The following is a 23,362-nucleotide window of genomic DNA, read 5'->3' as shown; positions in this document are numbered from 1 at the left end:
GCGAAAAGTGTGTATGTAAAAAAAAAAATCCCATAGGAAACCATTAAAATGGGAATAATCCGTTCCCGGGTTTCCATAAAATATACTTTAACTAAATAAGCCTTAAAACTACACACCACATACCTTATTCTATGTATAATAAATGTGCTATTGTATTGTGATGAAAGAAATACACTGCATTGTATCATAAGTCCCTTTATTTACCGTTGTACTAAGTTCATCCTGTCTACTTGATATCTAATATTAAGCAGATTCTTTACTTACAGACAGTGTAGGTGTTCTATTAGCTGACATGTTTCGGCGACTACTTCCGCCTTCATCAGAGTGTCACGGATGTTGTTGTGACGCGCCATTTTCAGCTGGTTTTGCTTTATTTACTTTATTTACATTTGTGATGGTCATTGATGGCTTGATGGAATGGCGTTGGAGGTCGAAGGTCAAAGGGAATTGCTGTTTGGAAAGAGAGGCACATTACATGAGGACTGTAATTAAAGAAATAAACTGTGCTGTAAAAGAATGTTTTATTTACCTTTTTGATGGTCGTTGATGGCTTATGGAAGGAGAGTCACCTTCCATAAGGACTGTTGGTAACTTAACCTCTGGTGCTGTTCGGTCGTGTGCTTCCGCCGAAGGTCACTCCACCAGCCGTGGTGGGTTTGTATGATGAAAATAGTGCTTATTATAAGGTTTAATTTTCATAAATTTGACGTTTGTAAGATGAAAAGTTTGTAAGATAAGGTGTTTGTAAGTTGAGGTCTCACTGTATGTCAAAACTAGCATAATGTGTGTGTGTGTGTGTGTGTGTGTGTGTGTGTGTGTTAAATCATTTTGTTGGTCTTAAAATTAATCCAACACCATAACTTGAAATGAAACAATGCCACAATTTTAACATGTCTTGAAACAATCAAGAATATTTTAATACAAATAGCAAAAACCAGTCAAAGAAAAACAATAACGAAAATAAATCAGTTTTAATTGGTCTGTGTTTTTTCACGTTGATCATTCTTGTTTTAGGTTGATTGCAGCATGTAATAACATTAAATAACCCCCCAAAAAGATTGTAATTTTGATGGACCCAGATGCAAACGTAGCATAATAGAACAAATTATCAAGACTGATAAATGCATTTTTCTAATTCAATAAATACTTTCTAAAATACACAAATGCAATCGTGGATAACTGTTTTTGCTATTTTTTAAAGGCATTTAACACAACATATGAATAGAAACGTTTTACCGAAACAAATATGTTTAAAAACAAACATTACCGTAGCCCTGATGTTCACAATTGACTTATTGCTTGCCTATTTTTGATCAAAATAAAATCTAGTAAGAAAAACAAACAAAAAAAGAAAATGGTGTGTTTATATCTATATATGGCAATGCTGTGAAGAAGTTAAGCACCTGAGTTGGCTTTTAGAAATGAACAAAGTACAAAAACGTTCTGTACACTTACTAACATTTTCACGTTTAAAGAACTCGGTTCCATTCATCAATCAAAGTCAATCTAATCAAGCACCCTGCTTGTTCTATGAATATGGCTTTTTACACAGAACCCAAACACACCTGACATCGGACGCATAGTGCTACCACACCACTATCACAATCTAAATCATAAATTGCGCTAAGTTTCACATTATTACAAGACAAGTTTCATGTCTAACAAACATAAGTTAGACTTTTGCATTCAATAAAACCATGTCATTTCTACCCTGGTGGTGCTTTACCTGTCTTTTTTTTCAGTCGAAGTTACACAATGATAGCATGTTGCTCTTTTAGGATAGTAAAAGAAAAGTAAAATCATGTGTTTCAAAAGATCTAAAAGGGCTTTCCTGTAGACCTCAACAATAAGAAATTGCTTTGTTTTGCCATGAAAGTCACACTTGTCAAGTTATAACGAAATTTATGATGTAGGTGAGCTTTTTCTTTTCTGGTGTGGCAGCAATACGCTTCTATAGAACTCAACCTCCACAAGGGACGACTACATGCCACTCTGCACACCTTTTCTGGATCACCCCCCATAAACACACAGATAGCTTTGCTTTGTTTTAAAAAAAGGCACAGTAAGGCTTTCAGGTACCTACCAAGTTAAAAAAAAAGTCTATGAATCATATCAGTACCGCACCTTCTCATAAAGACAATAGAAAAAACAAAGCCCACATGACTGTACAACTTGATGCATAGTAAAATGAGAGCAATAGTGGCGAAAAATAAAAGAGTGACAACAAAATAAACCCTGCGAAAGCCTCCATTTTCTTTTGCATACAGTGTTTCCTTGGAGACCAAAACGCTCGCTCCGTTATTTACCTTCGTACTTTGGATTGACCACCGTAGTCACGGCACTCTTGTAGATGGGATTCTCACCCTATGCGTTGGAGGACAAAAAGTTGAACATATAATCACTTGTGAGTGAAATAAAATAAAAAATAAAGACAAATAAATTGGCTGATTTCGATATACACAGTACAGCCAATTTATTTTTCTAGCCAAAATGTTTGCATTTAATAATCAATTTTGTCAAAGACTACAATTTTAAGAGGAAAAAGACAAATGTTTACACAAAAATAAAGTTACCAAAAAAGGTTAATGACTAAAGTTCTTACTACTGTAACTTGTTAAAACAAAACACTACAATCATAATGGCCAGAAAACGTTTTTTGTATTTTTAATGAAAAAAATTACCTCAAATTCCAATAAAAATAAAAAATCTAATTACTAGTACGCCTGGCAACCTGATTGTGCACTTTTGTGCTATACCAATTCCATATGTGCAGTCTTGAAATGGATTGGATTTTAAAAAGTTAAAAAAAAAAAAAAAAAACAGCATTAAAACACAAAAGTGCACAATCAGGTTGCTTCGTGAACATTCTAAAGCGCTTCTCTCATTTCATTTTATGGTAGAATGTGTCACCTGCCCTCAGAATACTGAGTCAGTGCTATTTGGAAGCTCTTTTGCGGGGGCTTAAAAATGGTCCAAAATTGCTTTCTCTAAAGGGTTAATTAACACTGTAGTTGAAGTTGACTGATGAAAAATACTGATAAAAAAAATGCTGCGCCAAAACGCATTGATTTTCTCCCTTTGTTATTGCCGACTATTATCCTTGCTGTCATTGCCTTTTTATTGAGCATCTTCATCTTTATTAAGCTCATCGAATTGCTTGTTCTGTAACAAGAGGCCACAAGCCAGTGCCTTATTGTGCCGGTCCCAAGCCCGGATAAATACAGAGGGTTGTGTCAGGAAGGGCATCCGATGTAAAAGCTTGGCCAAAACAAACGTGCGAATCAAACCTCTGAAGATGGAGGACTGATTCGCTGTGGCGACCCCTGACGGGAAAAGCCGAAAGGAAAAGAAGAGACTAGTATGCCTGGAGGAATGTACTTAGACTATGTGGACAGTTGGGGGCGCTACTTGGAGTTACATTGTTTTAAAATATATTTTCACACCGACATTTTCTGCTTTTATACACACAACAATTATGCCAAATTAAGGTAGAAATGTGATTTAAAAAATGCTACTTTGTGAGCAAGTCATTTGATTTTTTTCTTTCTTTTTTAAATTCTGTTGCGTTTGTCAAGAAGTGAAGTGACTGACCGTGTCCCATTTGGCGTTCATCTTTTCCTTCTCAAATTTGGCAAACTCTCGACGGTCGTGAATGATCATGAGCAGTTTGAGGATGAGCAGCAGGGCTAATCCGATCAACACGATTCCGGCAACCACTCCAGCCACAATCGGGATAATGTCAGGACCCGCCGGGCATTCTGGGGAAGAAACACACATCACATCAAAGCCGAATCCAATAAAAACAACTGTGTGACCATTCAATGGATAAACTCAACAAGGGCCTTTTTGGAGTTGTTCCCTTTTTGATGTCGCCACAGTTGGTGGGGAGGGAGCAGAGTTGTAGTCAAACCTCGGTTTTCAACCATAATCCGTTCCAGAAACTTGTTCGAAAACCGATTTGGTCGCAAACTAACATTCCCATTATAGTCAATGTAATCAATGTCTGCTTTTTTAATGATGATTGAACAATTCAAATACGCCTGCTCACAATAGAACGCTACACGAGGACAATGCGTTGGTCATAATGCGACACAAGGAAGTAACGTAGAAGGACATTCAGGTGCGCTCAGTTAGGTCGAGAACCGATTTTTGGTTGTGCATTAAACAAACACAATTTTTGGTCTAAATCCGAATTGGTCGAGAAGTGAGACGTTCGAAAACCAAGGTGTTACTGTATTTATTTGGAGGGGCGTGGTACAGTCAGTTTAAGCAGACCATCATATGAGGCCAAAAATATAACATCTACATATTTTTTACGAGACTGAAATTACAGTGTGAACAGATGACAATTTATTTTTAGTAGATTAAAAATCTTCACACATTAACTCATTCACTGCCAGACGAAATATGTATCCACTCCTGTGCCAGGGTTTTCGTCATTTTCACTCAAATTGTAGGACCCACAGAATATGGAGTTTTTGGACTACATCAACATTCAAGTCATCATAAGAAACCTTAGACTCTCTTGCTTCATCAGAAAAAAATGTTAATTCCTAAATTATATGGGTCTGGAGTAATCAGAGCTTGAAATGAGGGCAGTTGTACCAAAGGCAAATGCTGTCCCGTCGTGGGAGGGAAAAACATTGCCAGAGGTCTGACCGGAGCTGGATCCGCACCCCCGGCAAGAAAAAACAATCCGAACAAATTCAGGAATGGCGCTCCATGTCATGATTTTCGAATGAGTTAAAAAAAAGAGATTGAGTGAGTGTATTTTAAGAGTTGTATTTATAAAAGTGTCATGATGCCAAAAGAAATGTTAACTAATTTCTTGTTTTTGGATGGGAGAAAGGTGCGCATTTCTCCCCATCCAAAACACTGGAGTTGGGCGACCACTAATTGACTCTGAGAAGGTGATTGCAACCCCCTGGGAATGGCCAATTGCCGCTGGGACCTGATTGGCCAGAAGCTCAGGTGAAGCACCTTTAAAACCAGACTGAGCCAGTCACTTCGAGGAGGAAGAGGGAGAAAGGACAGCTTGGAGAGAGCAGTGTTACCTGTGGTCAGCCGAAAACTGATATCCATTGAGACGTCAAATAAAGAAAACTCACAATACCCTTCCTGGATCTGGCTGAGTGAACCTTTATCATTTTTTCTACCTGCTTGCTGTCTCGCCGCATAACAAAAAGAAATACCATGTTTTTTTCCCTCCAAAAAATGATTCAAAAGCATGTCCAATTTGAGATGATTTTGACTTTATAATTAGACTGTACCTATTCTACACTTTGTCCACAAGGTTTGCGCCATTTTCATGAAAAAAAAAAACAGGGATGGAAATTGTGACGCCCTAGCCCATGAGAACGGTTTGTTTGCGCATGGCGCCTTTCGTACCCAGCATTTCAACAACGTAGACCTCCTTGGTGTCGTTCCTGATGGCGAAGGTGTAGTAGAACCAGCAGTCGTTGGCATCTCGCTCCTTGCAGTGCGTCAGAGGAAAGCTCTGGTCAGTGGGCTGAGGAAGCTTCTCGCGGTCCTTCACTTTGATCAGGACAAAGTCACTGCAGTCACGCTCACAGGTGTCCTTTTTCTCGCCTGCCTGGAACGCTCGGCACTGCACGCACTCCCTAACCAGAAAATAAATGAATAAATAAATACTTTCACACATGAAAAAAACAGTTTTTGCATTTGAAAGTATAGACGTCACCTTTGACAGGATTAAAATTATATCACCATAAATGGAAAACATTTTAGAAAAAGTAATGAATACTGATTTTTCTAACAAAAATAAAACTTTAATTATTTATTCAAAATACATTAAAATCTAAAACATATTTTAAAATAACGCAATTTCATAGAAATGGAATAGTATTTTGCTATTAAGTTCTAACATAAACAATCCTTATTTTTCGTATTTACAAAAATTTCAATGTTTCTGAAAACAGTCACATTTTAAGAGATCAATATAAGGATTTAGTAGAATTGTTTTTCACTATTTATAATTTTTATAGAAGCCATCACAAGATTTACAAGCCAAATGTTGAGTCCTTAGGACTCACCCTACCCACCCGGGTAACTCATTCACTGCCATTCCCGAACATATTCGGGAATTGAAAATATGATGTAGTGCCCTATCCCGAATTTGTTTGGGTTTTGGTTGTTCTTGGGATGTGGGGATGCCGATAAAGCGCTGGTCAGACCTTCGGCAATGTTTTTCATTTCAGGCTCAGATAACTCCAGACCTACATAACTTAGGAATTAACTCATTTTTTTTCTGATGAAAGAAGAGAGTCTAAGGTTTCTTACGCTGCATTTAATGTTTACGTAGTCCTAAAACTCAATATTCTGTGGGTCCTGCAATTTGAGTGAAAATGACAAAAACCCTGGCACTGGAGTCGACATATTTTTGCACGTCTAGCAGTGGATGGGTTAAAAAATTGCTCTGTCACAAGAATATCCTTAAAATATGACATAAAAAATAGCAACTTTGCAAGAATATAATCTAGCAAGAAATGTTATGTTCCATTTGAGATCTTTCAACATAAGATTGAGTAGTTTCTAGGATAGTAAACCACATAAGTAGTGCTGTTCGTGCTATACTGACTTGTGCTCCGCGCAGACCCCTGGGCAGGTGGGGCAGATCTCGCAAGTGGGTCCCTGGAACTTAGGGTTGGTACATTTGCAGACGCCACACTCGCAGGTTCCCCGGCCGTTGCAGATCTGTCCGTTCTTGGCCAGGCAGGTGGATGTGTCCAGCGAGCAGTCGCAGGCGCTGCCCGTGTAGTTGTTGTCGCACACGCACACACGACACTCGCAACGACCATGGCCTGACAACACACACACACACAACAACACAAACATACATATATGACTTTTGTCTTGAGTTTCAAGAATGAAAAAAAGATATCAGATGAAATTGTAAACTTTAAAATCTCTCTGGATTTTTTGCTTGTGTGACTAGTCAAGAGCTCCTCATGCCGACCTCCGCAAAGCTTGTTGTTGGAGCGGTCACAATTGAAGTTGTCACACTCGCAGTATTTCCCGCTGTAGATCTCAGCGGGGTTCTCTCTCTTCTTGCATTCGCAGGTTCCGCACACGCAGTCGCCGTTGTTGCTGCAGATGTCGGTGCCGTTGTCCTTGCGACAGTTGGCGTCCAGATCCTCCGTCCGAACCTCGTCCGTGCTGCACTCGCACAGATGTCCAATGCGACCATCGTTACATCTGATGGAAACAGGAGGTAATGCAAATTAATTAAAAGCAAGAAGAGGCTCAGAATGTCTGTGATTAGAATTATAAGTCCTGTTTAATAATGTTGTGACTCCATCACTACTAAATTAGCCGAGGTTTTATGGTATTTATTAGTACACTATTTTCTGGAGGCCAACTGATGGCGTTTTGCATTTTACATGAGCATTGAGGTAATGAACTTTTGTGAGACAAAATTAGATTTGGTTTAGTTAATAATAATAATAATAATAATAATAACACCAATAATAATAATAATACCAATAATAATAATAATAATAATACCGTAATATTAATACGGTTAATGGTTAAGCATTTTGGTGTTGTCTGTACAATGCGCTTAGTCTGTTTTATGTCATTTTTCCCAAAAAACTCAGCTGGGAGTGACAAGAAGGTAGGTTTCACTTCAAGCCTTCAATAGTTTTGCCATTCCCGACACATCTGATCAATAAAATGACATACACATTACAGTGGACCGATGAAAGTGTTTGAGACCGCCCTTATACCAAATTCTCATCAGTATTTGAGGTTGTAATTTCCAGCTGCAGGAGGAGCCAGCTGGTTGAATGAGAGCAAGGGAGACAGTGCAAGAGTGTGGCAAACGTGTGTGGAGAAATTAAGAGTCAAAATAAGCGGATTTCGGTCGATGAAGAAATAGTAAACAAAAATATTTGCCTCCAGTCCCTCTCATGACATAAGATTCCCTGGCAGCAGTTGTATAAAAAGCAATTTCCCAAAACAAATCACCACTTACTTGCAGGCGCCGCACTCAAATGTGCCATGGCCATCGTTGCACTTGTTGCTGTTGGGTTCTCCCTGGGCCGAGCACTGACACTCGCAGATGAAGTTGAGGATCACCTCCACCTCCTCGGTGAAGCCCAGTGGTTTGATCTTGATGCTCTCTGGCTTGCCATGTGACGGACACTTTTCAGACTCGATGGAGATCTTGAACGTGACCTGAAGAACACTGCGACGTTACACGTGGTCCGTACACGTAATCCTAATATTCATACATCTTATTTCTGCAGTGTTTTTATTAATTTTAAAAAAGGTTTTGCATTGGGGGTACGAACAGAAAAAAAGAGGATTATAAAGTTGTATATGACAGAACAACTACAATAAGAAAATACAATTTGTGCAGAAATCTTGCGTCAATAAATTGACTTGTTGAATTGTTAAAAAGCAGATTGGGGCCGGCGAAAATGTAAAATCTAAAAAATTGGGCATTGGGTTGTGAAAAATGTGGAAGTGTACTGCGAAAAGTGAAGAATTTATGGTCATTTTTGGAACGCGACATAAAAGCACTATAATGTCATGAATTTTAGGTGTGTCCCGTCTACTGCCTGAAAACAACTGGGAGAGGCACTAGCGCGCCGAGACCCTTTTGAGGATAGATGGATTAGAAATAGATGGATGGACATGATGGAATTGTTTGAATTGACCAAAGACACAAAGAAGGAAGAGTTTAAAAGTGAGAATGTGAGTACTTTGGTTGGAGAACATAGTAGCTGTTGAAGATCTTCTGAATGGCCTTCACAGTTTGAATTAATTAATTTATTTATTTTATATTAATGCTCATTAAATTGGGATTTCCTAGTTTGGAAAATGTGCAATTCTGGCAAAATTGAGTATTTCAGAAATATATATATAACCTTGTATTCCTCAATTTTACAACTACCGGGATGTTGGAATGGTTTGAATGTGTAAGGGCTACAACAGTAAACAGTGGCCAAATAATAAGAACAACAACAAACATTTTTATTTTGTACAGACCTCATCTCCAATGGAGATGTTGGAGCATTTCCTGCCATTCTCTCCGGTGCCCTCGACGCCGTTCTTACAGATGGACTTGTAGGTGATGGAAACCCCTTCCGGTAACCGGCCGTTTTCCAGAATGACTTCGGATGACAAAGACTGCACAAAAGAGAAGAAATCATTTATATATGGAATAGCAATAATCCAGCTGTAAACTAAATATATTTGTGCGCTCACGTTGTAGGCATCGATGATGAGTTTGATGACGTTGCTGGAGTTGGACGACAGTGTGCCCACAGCCGATTTGGGAATCAGATTTTTCAACTCCTGTGCATAAACATGACAGGGTGACTTACTCTAAATAAATAAACAGGTAAACATGTCAAACAAATATATTTTGCTTTTAGACAACACCTTGTAAACAGGTTGGAATTCTTCTGTAACAGCAAAGATGGTTTGGATGTTGTGGTCGCTCAGCTTCTGCACTAAATGGGCAATGGAGGGGTAGTCCTGACACAAACAAATGATTATAGTCGATGAGCTTGGCCAAGCGAGGTGAAATTCTCATTTAAAAAGATATTTCCACTCCTGCGGCTAACTCAGAACGCTGCCGCTCGGTTTCTGAGCAGAATAAAGAGGAGTGACACTGTGCCAGTACGTAACTGATGTCTTACATAGTAGTGACTCATGGTGTACATGTTGTTCTCCAGGTGACATTTGCCATCATTGGGGAGCACGATGCCGCCCAGTTTTCCATCTCCGGCAAAATGGAATCCGGCATCCGTGGAGAAGACGAGGAGGCGAGTGACATTCCTCCATCCGATCTGCTCTTCGCACACGGCCACCTGCATGATGGCGTCGAAACCTCCCTCGGGAGAGTCCAGGTTTCCTGAGATCTGTTGCTGACTGACCAGCTGGTTGAACTGGTCGCCTTTGTTGGTCAGCTTCAGGACGTTCTTGTAGCTGAAGGGGCTGGTGCAGTTCTGGTTGCCCGTGCAGGGGTTCTTGTAACGTGCCGGGGTGGTACTGATGTATGGCATTACGGTCTTCTCCACAAATGAGCCGAACCCTGTTGGAGGAGACAACAGTTCAAGATCTTGGTACTTTTCACCTGAATTTATAGATTTTTTTTTCATCTGGCAGTTCTTGGAATTACAGAGGCATATCTCCAGGAACTTATAATTGTTGGTACAGGATCTAATGTAAATGCATATATTTTTACCTAAAAATTGTGAAACGATTCGCTTTTTCAAATCTTAATTCCTGGAACAAAATCAGCCTTTTAACCTAAAATTCCAGTAACCTTTATTTCTTGGGACTGGAATTACCTAAAGGTGCTTGATTTCTGGGATTGTTCGCTGTTGGTTATTGAATTCCTATAAGGGTGCATATTGTCCCCTATCATTTCAGGAAATTGGTTCTTGATACTTGAAGTTTCCTAGTGCAGAGTCTAAATTTCCACCTAAAATTCCAGGGACTTTAAGTTCTGATACTTTCTGGAACTGAAGTACATTTCCCACATAAAATTCCAGGAAACTTTAGGTGTAGTTCAGGGGCATTTCAACCTAAAATTCTAGTAAGCAATGCCACATATCTCTGTCAGGACCTATTAGTTGTTTGTATTTGTATCTCGTGGAACTCTTCCTTCTTAAAGAAATGTGTACTTCCTGTTACTTTTAAATCCTGAATGAAAGCAGAATATCCCAGTCAAAGGACTTAATCCATGTTTCCCTCCTGAAATTGTAGGAAGTTTTAGTCATTAATACCTACAGTTTGCAGGACTAAACGTGAATTGCTACCAAGAATGTTATCATCTTGGCATCTGTACATGGAAGAAAAGTCACAATTTCCACCTAAAGGTCTCTTGACTTTGAGCTGGGGATACCTGTGGTTCCTGGTACTGAAAGATTTGGTCCTGCAGACCAAAGCACAACGGTTCTGGGACAAGGAAAGATGTTTTCCTCACCAATCCTAAAGTCTGAGGTGATGGTCTGCATTTCCCTCATGAGGTCTGTGCCCAGGTTCTTGACATTGTCCAGATCGTCCTTCATAGAGAAGGACAGGTCCATCAAGTAGTACAGGTCTATGGGGTAGTCCTCAGCTCGCTTGAACTTCAGATCAAAAGTCTGTGGCTCTCCTGCGGCATCAATCACCAAAGTCAGCTCACACTTACTACTTTTTTCAAAACAGTTTTCCCAAACCAACACGTACCGGATCTGAGGGTGAGGGTAAGCTTCTGAGGCTGGATCTGTGTGATCTGCTCGGGTTTGGGCTTCTCAGTCTCGTCCTTTTTGCGGTTGGTGACTGGTTTGTTTTTGTTGATCACGATGCTACCGCGGGGGTTCTCGATTTTGGCCACGTTGCACTTTCTAGCCTTCAGAGACTCCAGGTCGTCACAGCGAGTAGATTTAGACAAGCCCACCGTGAGGAAGTCCTGACCCACCCACAAAAGATGACATCATGTTAAACATTAGTCAGTCCAGGATCACAATAAATGTCAACATTAAGTTTTAATTCACAGTTTGATTTTTAGACCCTTTAAAACACAGGTGTAAAAGTCAAGGCCCGCGGGCCAAATCCGGCCCGCCACATCATTTTTTTTCGGCCCACGAAAGCAAATCAAACTTGTTAAATTCCATGATGATTGCTAAAATCTGAGCCAAAATTTCATATTTTTGGATGTCAACCACAATAAAAGTCATTATTCTTAACTTCAGATCCGAAAACGAGTTATTCATTCATTTGCTGTGTGCTCTATATGTAATATTTGAAGGGATTTAAACATTCTAATTGGTTCCTCAAATTCATAACGGCCCTCGAGAGGAAACCATAACTACAATGTGGCCCGCGGCAAAAAATGACTTTGACACCCCTGCTTTAAAAGAAACAAGAAATCCCATTTGGTCACTTCAACTTGAGTTGAAATGAACTCCTAAAGCAGTAGAAGAACCATGTGACTTTTGTCTCGCAACATCCTAAGTGTCCCACAAAACAAATAAATGATTACAACTTCCATAATGCTTGCGAAAATATGTACCAAATTTTTAAATTTTCATATGCATTAAACCCATTGTGACAGTTACTTAAACAATTGAATAAAAAGTTATTCTTGACTTCTTTATATAGTTTCAGTCATTGCAGCCCTACATGGGAAAAGGTAATTATAATGTGACCCGCGACAAAAATTAGTTCGACACCTCTGCTCAAGGAAAAATTCAGCCATAGATGTTGAGAATGGATTATGCATGAACGTTACAGGACAAGATTAGACACTTGGTCTGTCGACTGGAGTCAAAATAGTCCTCATGCGTCACACTAAGGAAGAAACATCATGCACTTTCGGCCAGCTAATAAGCAAAGGACGCCACATGATGACATAGACTCCACACTAAGGATTCATGATAAAATTCAGGCACATACAAGAGTTGAGAATGAAAGAGGGAAACAATTTGGTGGCGATCCAAAGCGCGATGGTTGGGCCTTGGAATTTGTCTTGTTCAGAAAGGCAAGATGGAACTTGTATAAGGACACAGCGCACACCAACTAGCATGTTTGACGAGAACTGAGAGAACCCAGTTTAGTACATCTTTGCTTTTATGTCTGATTTTTATTTTGTGTCCAACATGTTGGTTGCAACTGAGGTTGGTTTTAAAATGCTGTACAAATAAAATGGAGTACAATGAATGTATGTTGGAGCAGCACAGTGTTTTCAATTATGCGGAAAAAAATATTGACAAATTTCAAAAGGTTTTTGAACACAGGCAGAGTTTTCCAGTGCAGATGACAACACAGTGCGCTGACCCGATTCTTTCAATGAAGCAACTGACCTCATCCGTACACCAACCGCAAGACTCGGCCACTTGGATGCACTGACCGCACGACTGAGCATTGGCCTTGATGCACACACTTCCCTCTAATAGAAGAAGAAACAAAAATTACATACGACACGGCTGCAAGTAACTAGGCACACATGCTGTTCAAATGTGTTTCAAGATTTAATGCAGTTTGTCCAAATACTCGTATTGTACATAATGTGATGTAAAAACGTTATAGCGCCACCAGCTGGTCCTGAAATACACAGATTTAGTCTTACCCTGTTGCGCTCGGCTAAAGCTCAGAAGTGCTAACGTTGACGCTAATACAATTAGCCGTGGATCCATCTGTTGAGAAAAGCACAAGATAAATAAATAAACCATTCTATCCATTCAGTTAAATTCACACGTATCACATATATGGAGGGAATTAAATTTCTATTTAAATTTTGAGTACAGAAAGTAAACAAGTGAAGTTAATATGAGCAAAAGTAGTACAGGATGTGAGGCGGCCCGGTAGTTGAGTGGTTAGCACAACGGCTTCACAGTGCAGAGGTCGCCGGTTCGCGTCCCGGTCCGGCCTCCCTGTGTGGAGTTTGCATGTTCTCCCCGGACCCGTGTGGGTTTTCTCCGGGTCCTCCGGTTTCCTCCCACACTCCAAAAACATGCATGGCAGGCAGATTGACAACTCCAAATTGTCCCTAGGTGTGAGTGTGAGCGTGAATGTTGTTCGTCTTTGTGTGCCCTGTGATTGGCTGGCAACCAATTCAGGGTGTCCCCCGCCTTGTGCCCGAAGACAGCTGAGATAGGCTCCAGCACCCCCCGCGACCCTAATGAGGAATAAGCGGTACGGAAAATGGATGAATGGATGGAGTACAGGATGTCAAGAAAATGCTGAATTTTGAACACAAATAGGAGGATGAAGCCATATGAAAATGTGGAGTTTGTATAAAAATATGAGTACACCTATGTAAAAGGTGAGTGGGGAAAGTACACACGAAAGCACAGAAAATGAGGACAAAAGGTATTGGGACACAAAGTGTAGAAATAGAGTTTGAACAAAGGATTCGGCAAACCAACCGTAGAACCGTAAAGCTACAGTTAGCAGAAAAGGGGATGAAAATATGATGTAGCGTATTGTCACTCTAACTTTTACATTATATTTATTATGAAGGCAGAGTAAGAATAAGTATTAAAGGTATTGAGGACATGAAGGATTGCCTTCATTAGCTGTGGAGAACCGACAGACCAAATAGGGAATAAGCTCCATCGCCTTAGAGTTTGTTGACATCATCAACCAGCTCATCAAAAACCCCCCGGTCATGATCCATTAAACTAAGAACATATATTTATGTGCTCTGACCTAATTCATCATTTGTAGTTTCCTTCTGGCATTAGTAAACAAAACATCAGGGAAACAATGACAATCGCATGAGACCACACACAAAAAAAGGCAACGAGTCTCGTGTCCATATTTGGTCATACTGAATCTCAGCAGCTCCAGTGACACACAGTAACAAAATGGCCTTCCCCGCGGATTGCTAGCGAACAGCTGTGAGCTAAAACAGGAAACCGAAGCCTTGATGATTACATCCGCTTCAATTTTGAAGTCATGTTGCATGTTTACGGACACAATAAAGGCGACAGGACACAAGCATACTTGGCGTAGCAGGCCATGTGACCAGGTTGCCATCAGACAACAACTTATACAGACACTCCCCAATTTACGAACAATCAAGTTACGAATAACGGTAAATACGAACATTTTTGCGGGTACAGTATGTCGAAAAATGTTTGGACAGAGATGTTGTAAGTTAGATTTTGTATTGCGCGCCTTTTACTGGCCGACCTCGCTTGTGATTGGCTGCGTACTGTGCTTCACGCACAGACACATTGGAGGTTTCAAGGGCTTGATGTTTACGCGACGGACACCAAGTCTAACCAATCAGCGCCCGGCTATGCTGAAGTGTTGCCAACAAGTTCAGGCCAAGCTCGCTTATGATTGGCTGCATAGGGTATGTGGGCGGGGAGGAAATCCCTATTTCCAGTTGACGCTCTAGGACACTGGTGTCAAAGTCAAGGCCCGCGGGCCAAATCCGGCCCGCCACATCATTTTTTTCGGCCCGCGAAAGCAAGTCAAACTTGTTAAATTCCATGATGATTGCTAAAATCTGAGCCAAAATTTCATATTTTTGGATGTCAACCACAATAAAAGTCATTATTCTTGACTTCAGATTTGAAAACGAGTTATTCGTTAATTTGCTGTGTGCTCTATATGTAATATTTGAAGGGATTTAAACATTCTAATGGGTTCCCCAAATTCATAACGGCCCTCGAGAGGAAACCATAACTACAATGTGGCCCGTGGCAAAAAATGACTTTGACACCCCTGCTCTAGGAGGATGCGATGCATAACATAAAGTAATGGCTGCTGGCACGTAATTCAGTAATTACGTGCCAGTGGCTTCAGTAACGTCTTACTGAAGACCCAAGGAAATATGTCGTCGTACTACAGAAGGTGTGAATTTATTTTACGACTGTACAACAAAATATAGCACTGAAGCAACTTAAGAACAAATTCACCTTATGAACGACCGCTCGGAACATTTCTCGTTCGTAAGGTGGGGAGTGTCTGTATTTTTTTCACTATTAGTTTTTTTTATAACTCCTGATCACGCCTGAGAGAGACAATCGCAAAACTCAATCATTCACTTGTCTATTTGTCGTCCATCCATGAATGAAGCTTTGACTACAAGATAATATTTAGCTTTGATGTAAACAAGAAGACATTGTCAGGAAAAACTGGATGAGGCGTCGTCCCCACTCGATGCTATCATATCAATTCTTCAGGCAATGTTGTCAAGCTCAGGTGAGCTAAATGTACTTAACCCGAGAGAACCTTTTTTTTTGCTGTATTATTTTATAAAGAAAACTATCGTAGAATGTAACTTAATGTATTTTCCGGTATATAAGGCGCACCCGCAATGAATGGTATATTTTCAATCTTTTACCATATATAAGGCGCACCAGACTATAAGGTCTTCAATGAATGAAAAATGTTCTCCAAATATAATATATAAATTTCTAAAAGTTTTTCATAAGGCACACCACATAAGGCGCTACAGTAGAGGCTGGGGTTATGCACGACTTCTTCATGTAGGTAGCTGCTGACAGTAGTTGAGAGACCTGTTGTGGCTCAATATTACTTCATATCTAAGGCACCGGCGTATAAGGTGCAGGGTCACATTTTGAAAAGAAAAAAAAAATCAAGACTTTTGGGTGCGCCTTATACAACGGAAAATACAGTATTTAAACAAATACAAAAATATATATTATTTGGGGGTAGGAGGTGAAGGGTCCAACAAAATATTCACATTTGTATTAATATTAATGTGTAGAGATGATGAGTTTCTTTCATCGTGTCTGCAGAGCGTCCATCCAGAAAGACGGTCCAATATCATGTGAGAGCATGTCAGCAAGCAGCACAGAGCAGACGTACAACTGGCTCATACCGGCATTGATGTTTTTACACTACCTTTTCTTTGTCAGCCACTTTCTCTTCAGATTATTAATTAACCTGAGCGTAGAAGACTTTTGGACGGACACTCAACTACATGACTCCCATCTTGCACTTTTATCCAATGTGCAAAAATGTGTCCACTCCAGTGCCAGTGTTTTTATCATTTTGACTCAAATTGCAGGACCCACAGAATGTTGAGTTTTATGCCTACATAAACCTTCAATGCAGTGTAAGAAACCTTAGACTCTCTTCTTTCATCAGAAAAAAAGAGTTAATTTCTAAGATATGGGTCTGGAGTTATGTGAGCTTTCAACAGTAGCCAAAATGGAACTGTATAGTGCCACTTAGCAGTTTTGACAACGATACTAGTGCAGCGTGTTCTACCGGAAACAAATTCCTTGTGTGTTCTACATACTTGGCAATAAAGATGATTCTGATTCTGATTCTGATTGAATTGGGGACGACTGCACAAAATAGAATACAATATTGTACATATTGATTTATATAGCACTTCAACAACAGCTGAAACAAAGCGCTAACATGGACAAAAGGCAAATGCTGCGGCCTCGTGGGAGGGAAATACATTGCCTGGGGCCTGACCAACGCTTTATCGGCACCCCCGCAAGAAAAAACAAACCAGAACAAATTCGGTAATGGCGCTCCGTGTCATGGTTTTCAAATCCCAAATAAATTTGGGAAGTGCAGCAAATGAGTTAAATACGGATGCATTAACAAAAGAAACTGAGGCCATTACGCTGAATAAGTGACTTGTTGTACACAAAGCACGTCTGCTAAATTTAGACCAAGTTCAACGATGTGCAACCTGGTAACACAGTGTCACATGTTGGAACAACAACAAACATTTAGCAACACTGCAACAAATGTGAGGATTTTTTCACCCGACTTCCTATTATGCTTTGCCGATGTACAACTTCCTGCTTTTTTCAACAGTTAAAGAACATTTGGACGACTGTTAACGGGGGTTGAGATAACTTTTGAGGGTCATGTGCTGGTCTCCAAAACATTTGTGCGCCCATCCCCCACTTCTCGCTTCGCCAGCCGGTCAAACGGATAGCGCACCCCCACCTGCTGCTTGAGCTCGTTCACTTTCAGAGCATTTAAGAAACCCCCACCAGCCCAACTCCAAACAAATAATTCCAGGCCTGACTCCACAATTATTCCAGAGATCTAAACCACACCCTGGACCAGCCACAATTCCTCATTCCAGGCGACAAGTTGCAGCATTTTTAGTTCTGTTAAGAGAACTCACCGCCACCTTGCAACTATCAGATGGTTTACATTGATAATAAAAATATCATTTATCCAATGATTAAGACATATGTACACACTGGGGGCAACCTCGACCCAGAAAATGGTATTCATATGTGGTTAGATGGTGAACTCTTAATAGCATTTAAATAGCAAATTCGATCAAATCACACTGGAATAAAACTAAACAAAGTTTTCTAAAGGGGCTAATTAAATGGAGTGTGGGTGTATGGTGGACACCTGAATTGTATTATTGTAACATTTCCAGCCTCCACAAAGACCTCCACATTGTCAATACAATAACACAGGAGTGTCCAAACATTTTGCAAAAGGCCCAGATTTGGTGTGTTAAAAATGAAGGGGGCGGGGGGCAACCTTGGTCGATGTTATTTACATATAACAGCAATTAATTTAAATACATTTCAGCAAATGATTCAGTGTTTCACATTTGCTTTTTTGGTTTAATTTCAGTTATCTAAAGCATGTGCTTGGGTTCACTTGAAAATTGAATATCCACTTAACTTCACTTTTTTTACCCTAACCTTTTTGTAACAGTAACAGAACTAATTGTTCTTTTGTTGATTGATACCGTTTTCGGGAAAAAATAGGAAATTGCCATTTTAGAAAATTGGGGGGCTCATTTGGTATAGTATTTTATATATGAAAGGCACTTAGAGGAAAATTGTATTATATTATTATTATTATACAAATTTGCTGTTCCCAATTAAGCCTATAGATGGCAGCAATTAGCACACACACAGGTAACAGAGCCCGACTGCCCAATGCATGATAATAATAATAATGCATTTAATTTCTAAGCGCCTTACAAAACTCTCAAGGACTTTAAAGTCACGGGATGAGAACCTTTTTTTCAGTCTACATGTGGGCCAGACATTGATTTTATGACGGAGGCTGCGGAGCGGATAGAAATTGACCACAGGCCGCATTTGGCCCTCGAGCCGGACTTTGGACATGCTGCAATAACCTCTATCGGTTTTAAGGCTGAATGTGTACATAATGCATTTTTAAAATAGTTGCATCTCGACTTATCCACGCAGTACCGACAATGACACAACTTCCAAAACACAAGTCTTTAAAAGTTTGCGTTAGGATGCGACCAGGGCATGCAATATCCCAAATGTCTGCTAGTTTGGAAGCAAACAAAGTGATGACGGTTCATGGATCTCAAAGAGGAGATCCCAAACCTCTGTGGTCCAGAGCCCCTCTTAAGCATGAGCTCATACATTCCACCTTAACCACAGCCATATTACAAATGCGTACTGGAAAAATGAACTGGAGCTGATCTTATGTTGAGCTCGTTGTGTCACGATGTTTACGCCAAGTTCTGTGATGCTCAACAGAAGAACGTGAGGCAGAGCTCGGTTTGATTATGTTCCGGTAATTACGTCTTTTTTTCATTTGCTTGATGAAGAAAGTCAAATCCAAATTAAAATTCCCCAAAAAACACACATATGTTTAGAATTGCCCATATTTGTTATTTATAGGCTAAATACTCGCATATCAAGGTGAGCTGTCTTCGACGATTCGTCCCAGAAACAAACGTCTGCTTTTGTTTCCTTGGTCTAAAGCCAAGGGTGATGCAATTGATAAAAGCTGACTCGGCAATGTAATAAACCAAATCCAATCTGTACACAACATTCCTTCATGGCAAACCATTTCCAGTTGACCGAAGCATTACAGTGATCCAATTTCAACAAAACAGGCTTAATAAAATGTGCTGAAAATATTTTTGTGTGTTATTGTATTGTGTTTAAAAAATAATAATTCCAGTCTTTCAATCTTGATTAAAAAAAATTTAGTTCAACATATTTTTAATGAAATATTTCCACTTTGCAAAAATCAAATCTGGCCGTTTGTCATGATGCTAAAAGAAATGTTAAATAATTTTGTGTGTTCTGGATTTTGGATGGGAGAAAGGTGCGCATTTCTCCCCATCCAAAACAGTAGAGTTGGGCGACCACTAATTGATTGAGACTGATTGAGAAGGTGATTGCAACCACCTGGGAATGGCCAATTGCCGCTGGGATCTGATTGGCCAGAAGCTCAGGTGAAGCACCTTTAAAACTAGACTGAGCCAGTCACTTCGAGGAGGAAGAAGAGGGACAAAGGACAACCTGGAGAGCAGTGTTACCTGGGGCCTGCCGAAAACTGATATCAACTTCAAATAAAGAAAACTCACAATACCCTTCCTGCATCTGGCTGAGTGAACTTTTATCCTCTTTCCACCTGCTTGCTGTATCGCCGCACGACAATTGGTGGCAGTGGTGGGACGGTTTCACCCTGCATGAAGAAGGTGGGATCGTTACGCCTTGCTGAAGTGGAAAAGATAAGAGGAAGCCGAGAGGAAGAAGGTGGGACGAGTAAGAAGTTGTGTAGCACGGGCCAACCAAACTGGACTGAAGAGTTCTGAAGGGGATCAAGGAAACCAGAAGCTTGAGTTGCCCCAAGAAGATGCCGTTCTTCTTTTCCATGAGGCGTCTGACAGTTGCCAAGCCAAGGATGGAACTGAGCAGAGTGAGATGGAACCAGTGGTGAAGCCTAAGACTCAGACAAGAGGTGATGTTGATTGAACAGATCTAGAGATCAGATGCACCCAACAAGTAAGAATGGACATTTGACAGTCGATCTAGTTAACATTATCCTCCTCTGGGACCGCAGCCCCGGGGCGCTGACTCTCGAACAGCCAGGCCAACGAACCTTCGTCCCGCACAAGAAACTCCCAAGTTGGGTTACTTAACATGCCCAACCTCCACAGTTTCATCATCTAAGACAAGCTGCAATTCCCATGGTTTCTGAACCCAGAATTCCAGAAAGAAGCGGAAGATGCAGAACGTCAGAAGCTGGAAGAGGATCTCCAGCGAGAATAACGGCAAGAATTTATCAGGGAGAGATTGGCACCCTGGACAGAAGGTGTTAATATTGTTGCATATGGGATCAAGTAAGCTACTGGCAAAGTGGCAGGGCCCATACGCTGTGACTAGGAGAATAGGACCTGTCACATATGACTTTCTCTGCCCTGACAACAAATGTTATTGCTGATTATTTGACAAGAATGTCTGAACTCTGAGGAGAGGGGGTGAATGATGTCATGATGCTAAAAGAAATGTTAAATAATTTTGTGTGTTCTGGATTTTGGATGGGAGAAAGGTGCGCATTTCTCCCCATCCAAAACAGTAGAGTTGGGCGACCACTAATTGATTGAGACTGATTGAGAAGGTGATTGCAACCACCTGGGAATGGCCAATTGCCGCTGGGATCTGATTGGCCAGAAGCTCAGGTGAAGCACCTTTAAAACTAGACTGAGCCAGTCACTTCGAGGAGGAAGAAGAGGGACAAAGGACAACCTGGAGAGCAGTGTTACCTGGGGCCTGCCGAAAACTGATATCAACTTCAAATAAAGGCGTCTGTGTAAGCTCTCAGTCGTACAGGAGTGGTCCATCGATGAGAAGGTTTCTTCAGCCGTCATCTGTACAAAAGTGAAGGCTTCGTCAGCGACGAAGCCTCTTGGATAGGAGGCGAAACGTCCGAAACCTTCACTTTTGTACAGATGACGGCTGAAGAAACCTTCTCATCGAACTTCAAATAAAGAAAACTCACAATACCCTTCCTGCATCTGGCTGAGTGAACTTTTATCCTCTTTCCACCTGCTTGCTGTATCGCCGCACGACACCGTTGAGCACAGATGTTAGCCCACTTTTGGCTATGAATGTTCAAATGTGGCAGGACTACCAAGCCATTCATCACGAGAACAAATAAATACTCGTTGACATGAATTAAAAACTTGACCAGCTTCAATTTTAACCAGATTCTTTTCTTACAGACAGTGTATTTTAGGTGTTCGATTACCTGACGTGTTTCGGCGTATACTTCCGCCTTCGTCAGAGTTTCACACTGACTTCGTCACACTCTGACGAAGGCGGAAGTATACGCCGAAACATGTCAGGTAATCAAACACCTAAAATACACTGTCTGTAAGAAAATAATCTGGTTTAAATTAGATTAGACAGGATGAACGTAATACAACTATTGACCAGCTTCACCTCCACTTTGGAGGCTTCACCGTTCAACGTGTTGCCATCTATGACTCAAAGATGACAAGTCGGAAAGGGGAGGAGGATAGACAATGAGGTGATGTTGGATTGTGTAACACTGAATGACCCCTCGGACTCGTATGCGGCGTCTCCGGAAAAACTGTTTAAGGCGAAGGAAATGACTCATGGTCCCTGATGTCGCCAATCAACAGAACAAATACTTCACATTTGCTGTGGTAGTGTATTCGTTGCTGAACAACATGAACAAGTCAACATTAAAAAAAAGACGAAAAAATAGCTTGGGGCTACAATTCCTTCGCAGGAAGTCAGCCTGAGAGTCAAGCGGGGTGGCCCAACACGTTCTGACTTGACCAAGAAAAACACAACATCTACACATCTGTCTGACTAAGAGATTTTGGTTAACCAACAGAGTGCGAGCCAAGACCTCCATGTGGCCCACCGGACTTGATGTACACAATATAACAGAACCGCACTGTGGTCTGCCAAGATACTTTCAAAGCATGCTGGGTTGCAAGCATCTTTCATGAAAGGAAGTAAAAAGACATAAGACAAGTTGTACTGACAAAATACAGTATGCGCGGACCAAACTAAATGGAGGCGGCCTGTTCCATTGTTAAAATGATTCTTTGAACAACCAAATGTCAAAATCCATCATCAAATGTATCACAACGAGCATTGTAATTACTCAAAATTGTAAGAAAAAACACAAACTTCTAATAACATTGTGTGGATATTAATATAAACTGCCTGATTTTCCCCCCAACATTTGTATATACACACACACAAACACTACATGTAAGATTTTCATAAACCTCAGGCAAATTAGTACGAAATGACTTTCAAAAAACAATTTAGTGAAGGATTGTAGGGTAAAAATGAAGCTAATATGTTTTCTAGCAGTTTGTTCGACGAACAAATACTGCACTGTAAGTGCTGTTTGCTCGGCACAGTGGCCTACTTTCTGTTCAAACTTTGACACATTCTTTTGAGGATGAGATTAAAATAACGCTAGAAATGTTTTACAATGCGTGTCATTATAAAAGTATATTTTCTTTCACGTATTCAAGCACAGCCTCAAGTAGTCGCCCGAAGACATACATTCCATCTTTTGTCGTCACATAATGGCAACGTGAAGTCTTAGAGGTGAACAAAGTATGTGAAAGTTAATTATTAGGAATAAAACTTACCTTGGTCTGACAATTAGTTCCAGTCGAGTCACGGTAACATTTATTAATCCACCAGAATGAATTATTAATGTACCCGAAGCCCCGAACAGAAGCAAAAGGATCGAGTAGTAAATAGCGGGGCGATGGCTAGCCTAAAAAAAGTACCAGGCTTCACTTTAGTGTCTCTCTTTTACTCTGACAACTTCGTCACAGTTATGGGAAACTTTCGGTCTAGTTTTCTAACTAATACTTAGTCATTTAAATTTACAAAATAGAAACTAGGAGAAGAGTTTTCATGGTCTCGTCAGACATTGCTCCTTCTCCTGGCAACATTTCTTTTCATTATGCGTCCCACTGGTGAACTGAACAAACCTTCTTCTTCTTGAGTAACACCGCCCATTCAGTTCAACAGCGACATACAGCGGCCAAAGCATCATAGCGCACCAAAGACAGACACCAACGAGCTTCGGCAAGGTTGCCCGACACGGATTTATGTAAGATTAATATTCATAATAATTAATGAAAAAA

General features: G+C 40.5%; 1 protein-coding gene across 1 annotated transcript; it reads right to left on the bottom strand.

Moving 5' to 3' along the window:
- Positions 1-891: 891 nt before the first annotated feature.
- LOC148891665 (integrin beta-1-like) lies at positions 892-23,193 on the bottom strand. The gene is made up of 15 exons (XM_089007363.1): positions 22,856-23,193; positions 13,088-13,154; positions 12,822-12,907; positions 11,206-11,428; positions 10,961-11,131; positions 9,669-10,063; positions 9,409-9,504; positions 9,232-9,321; positions 9,013-9,153; positions 7,994-8,196; positions 6,977-7,215; positions 6,599-6,821; positions 5,389-5,621; positions 3,592-3,758; positions 892-2,364 (listed from the first exon to the last, which is right to left on the bottom strand). The coding sequence occupies exons 2-15, from the start codon at positions 13,152-13,154 to the stop codon at positions 2,299-2,301; spliced, it is 2,400 nt and encodes a 799-aa protein (XP_088863489.1). The 5' UTR covers positions 22,856-23,193; the 3' UTR covers positions 892-2,298.
- Positions 23,194-23,362: the final 169 nt, after the last annotated feature.

This window comes from Hippocampus bargibanti, linkage group LG11 (assembly GCF_051943395.1).
Source record: "Hippocampus bargibanti isolate YZ-2025 linkage group LG11, ASM5194339v1, whole genome shotgun sequence".
NCBI lineage: Eukaryota > Metazoa > Chordata > Actinopteri > Syngnathiformes > Syngnathidae > Hippocampus > Hippocampus bargibanti.
Note: the sequence above shows the minus strand (reverse complement) of the source record. Positions and strands in the feature narration are given on the sequence as shown.

What these genes read in the sequence shown, in the direction of transcription:
- LOC148891665 (XM_089007363.1), bottom strand. Translation starts at nt 13,154, where the DNA reads ATGGATCCACGGCTAATTGTATTAGCGTCAACGTTAGCACTTCTGAGC. An exon ending in TACCCTCACCCTCAGATCCG is followed by an intron (nt 11,132 to 11,205) that starts GTACGTGTTGGT and finishes TTGATGCCGCAG; the next exon opens with GAGAGCCACAGACTTTTGAT. An exon ending in ACATCTCCATTGGAGATGAG is followed by an intron (nt 8,197 to 9,012) that starts GTCTGTACAAAA and finishes AGTGTTCTTCAG; the next exon opens with GTCACGTTCAAGATCTCCAT.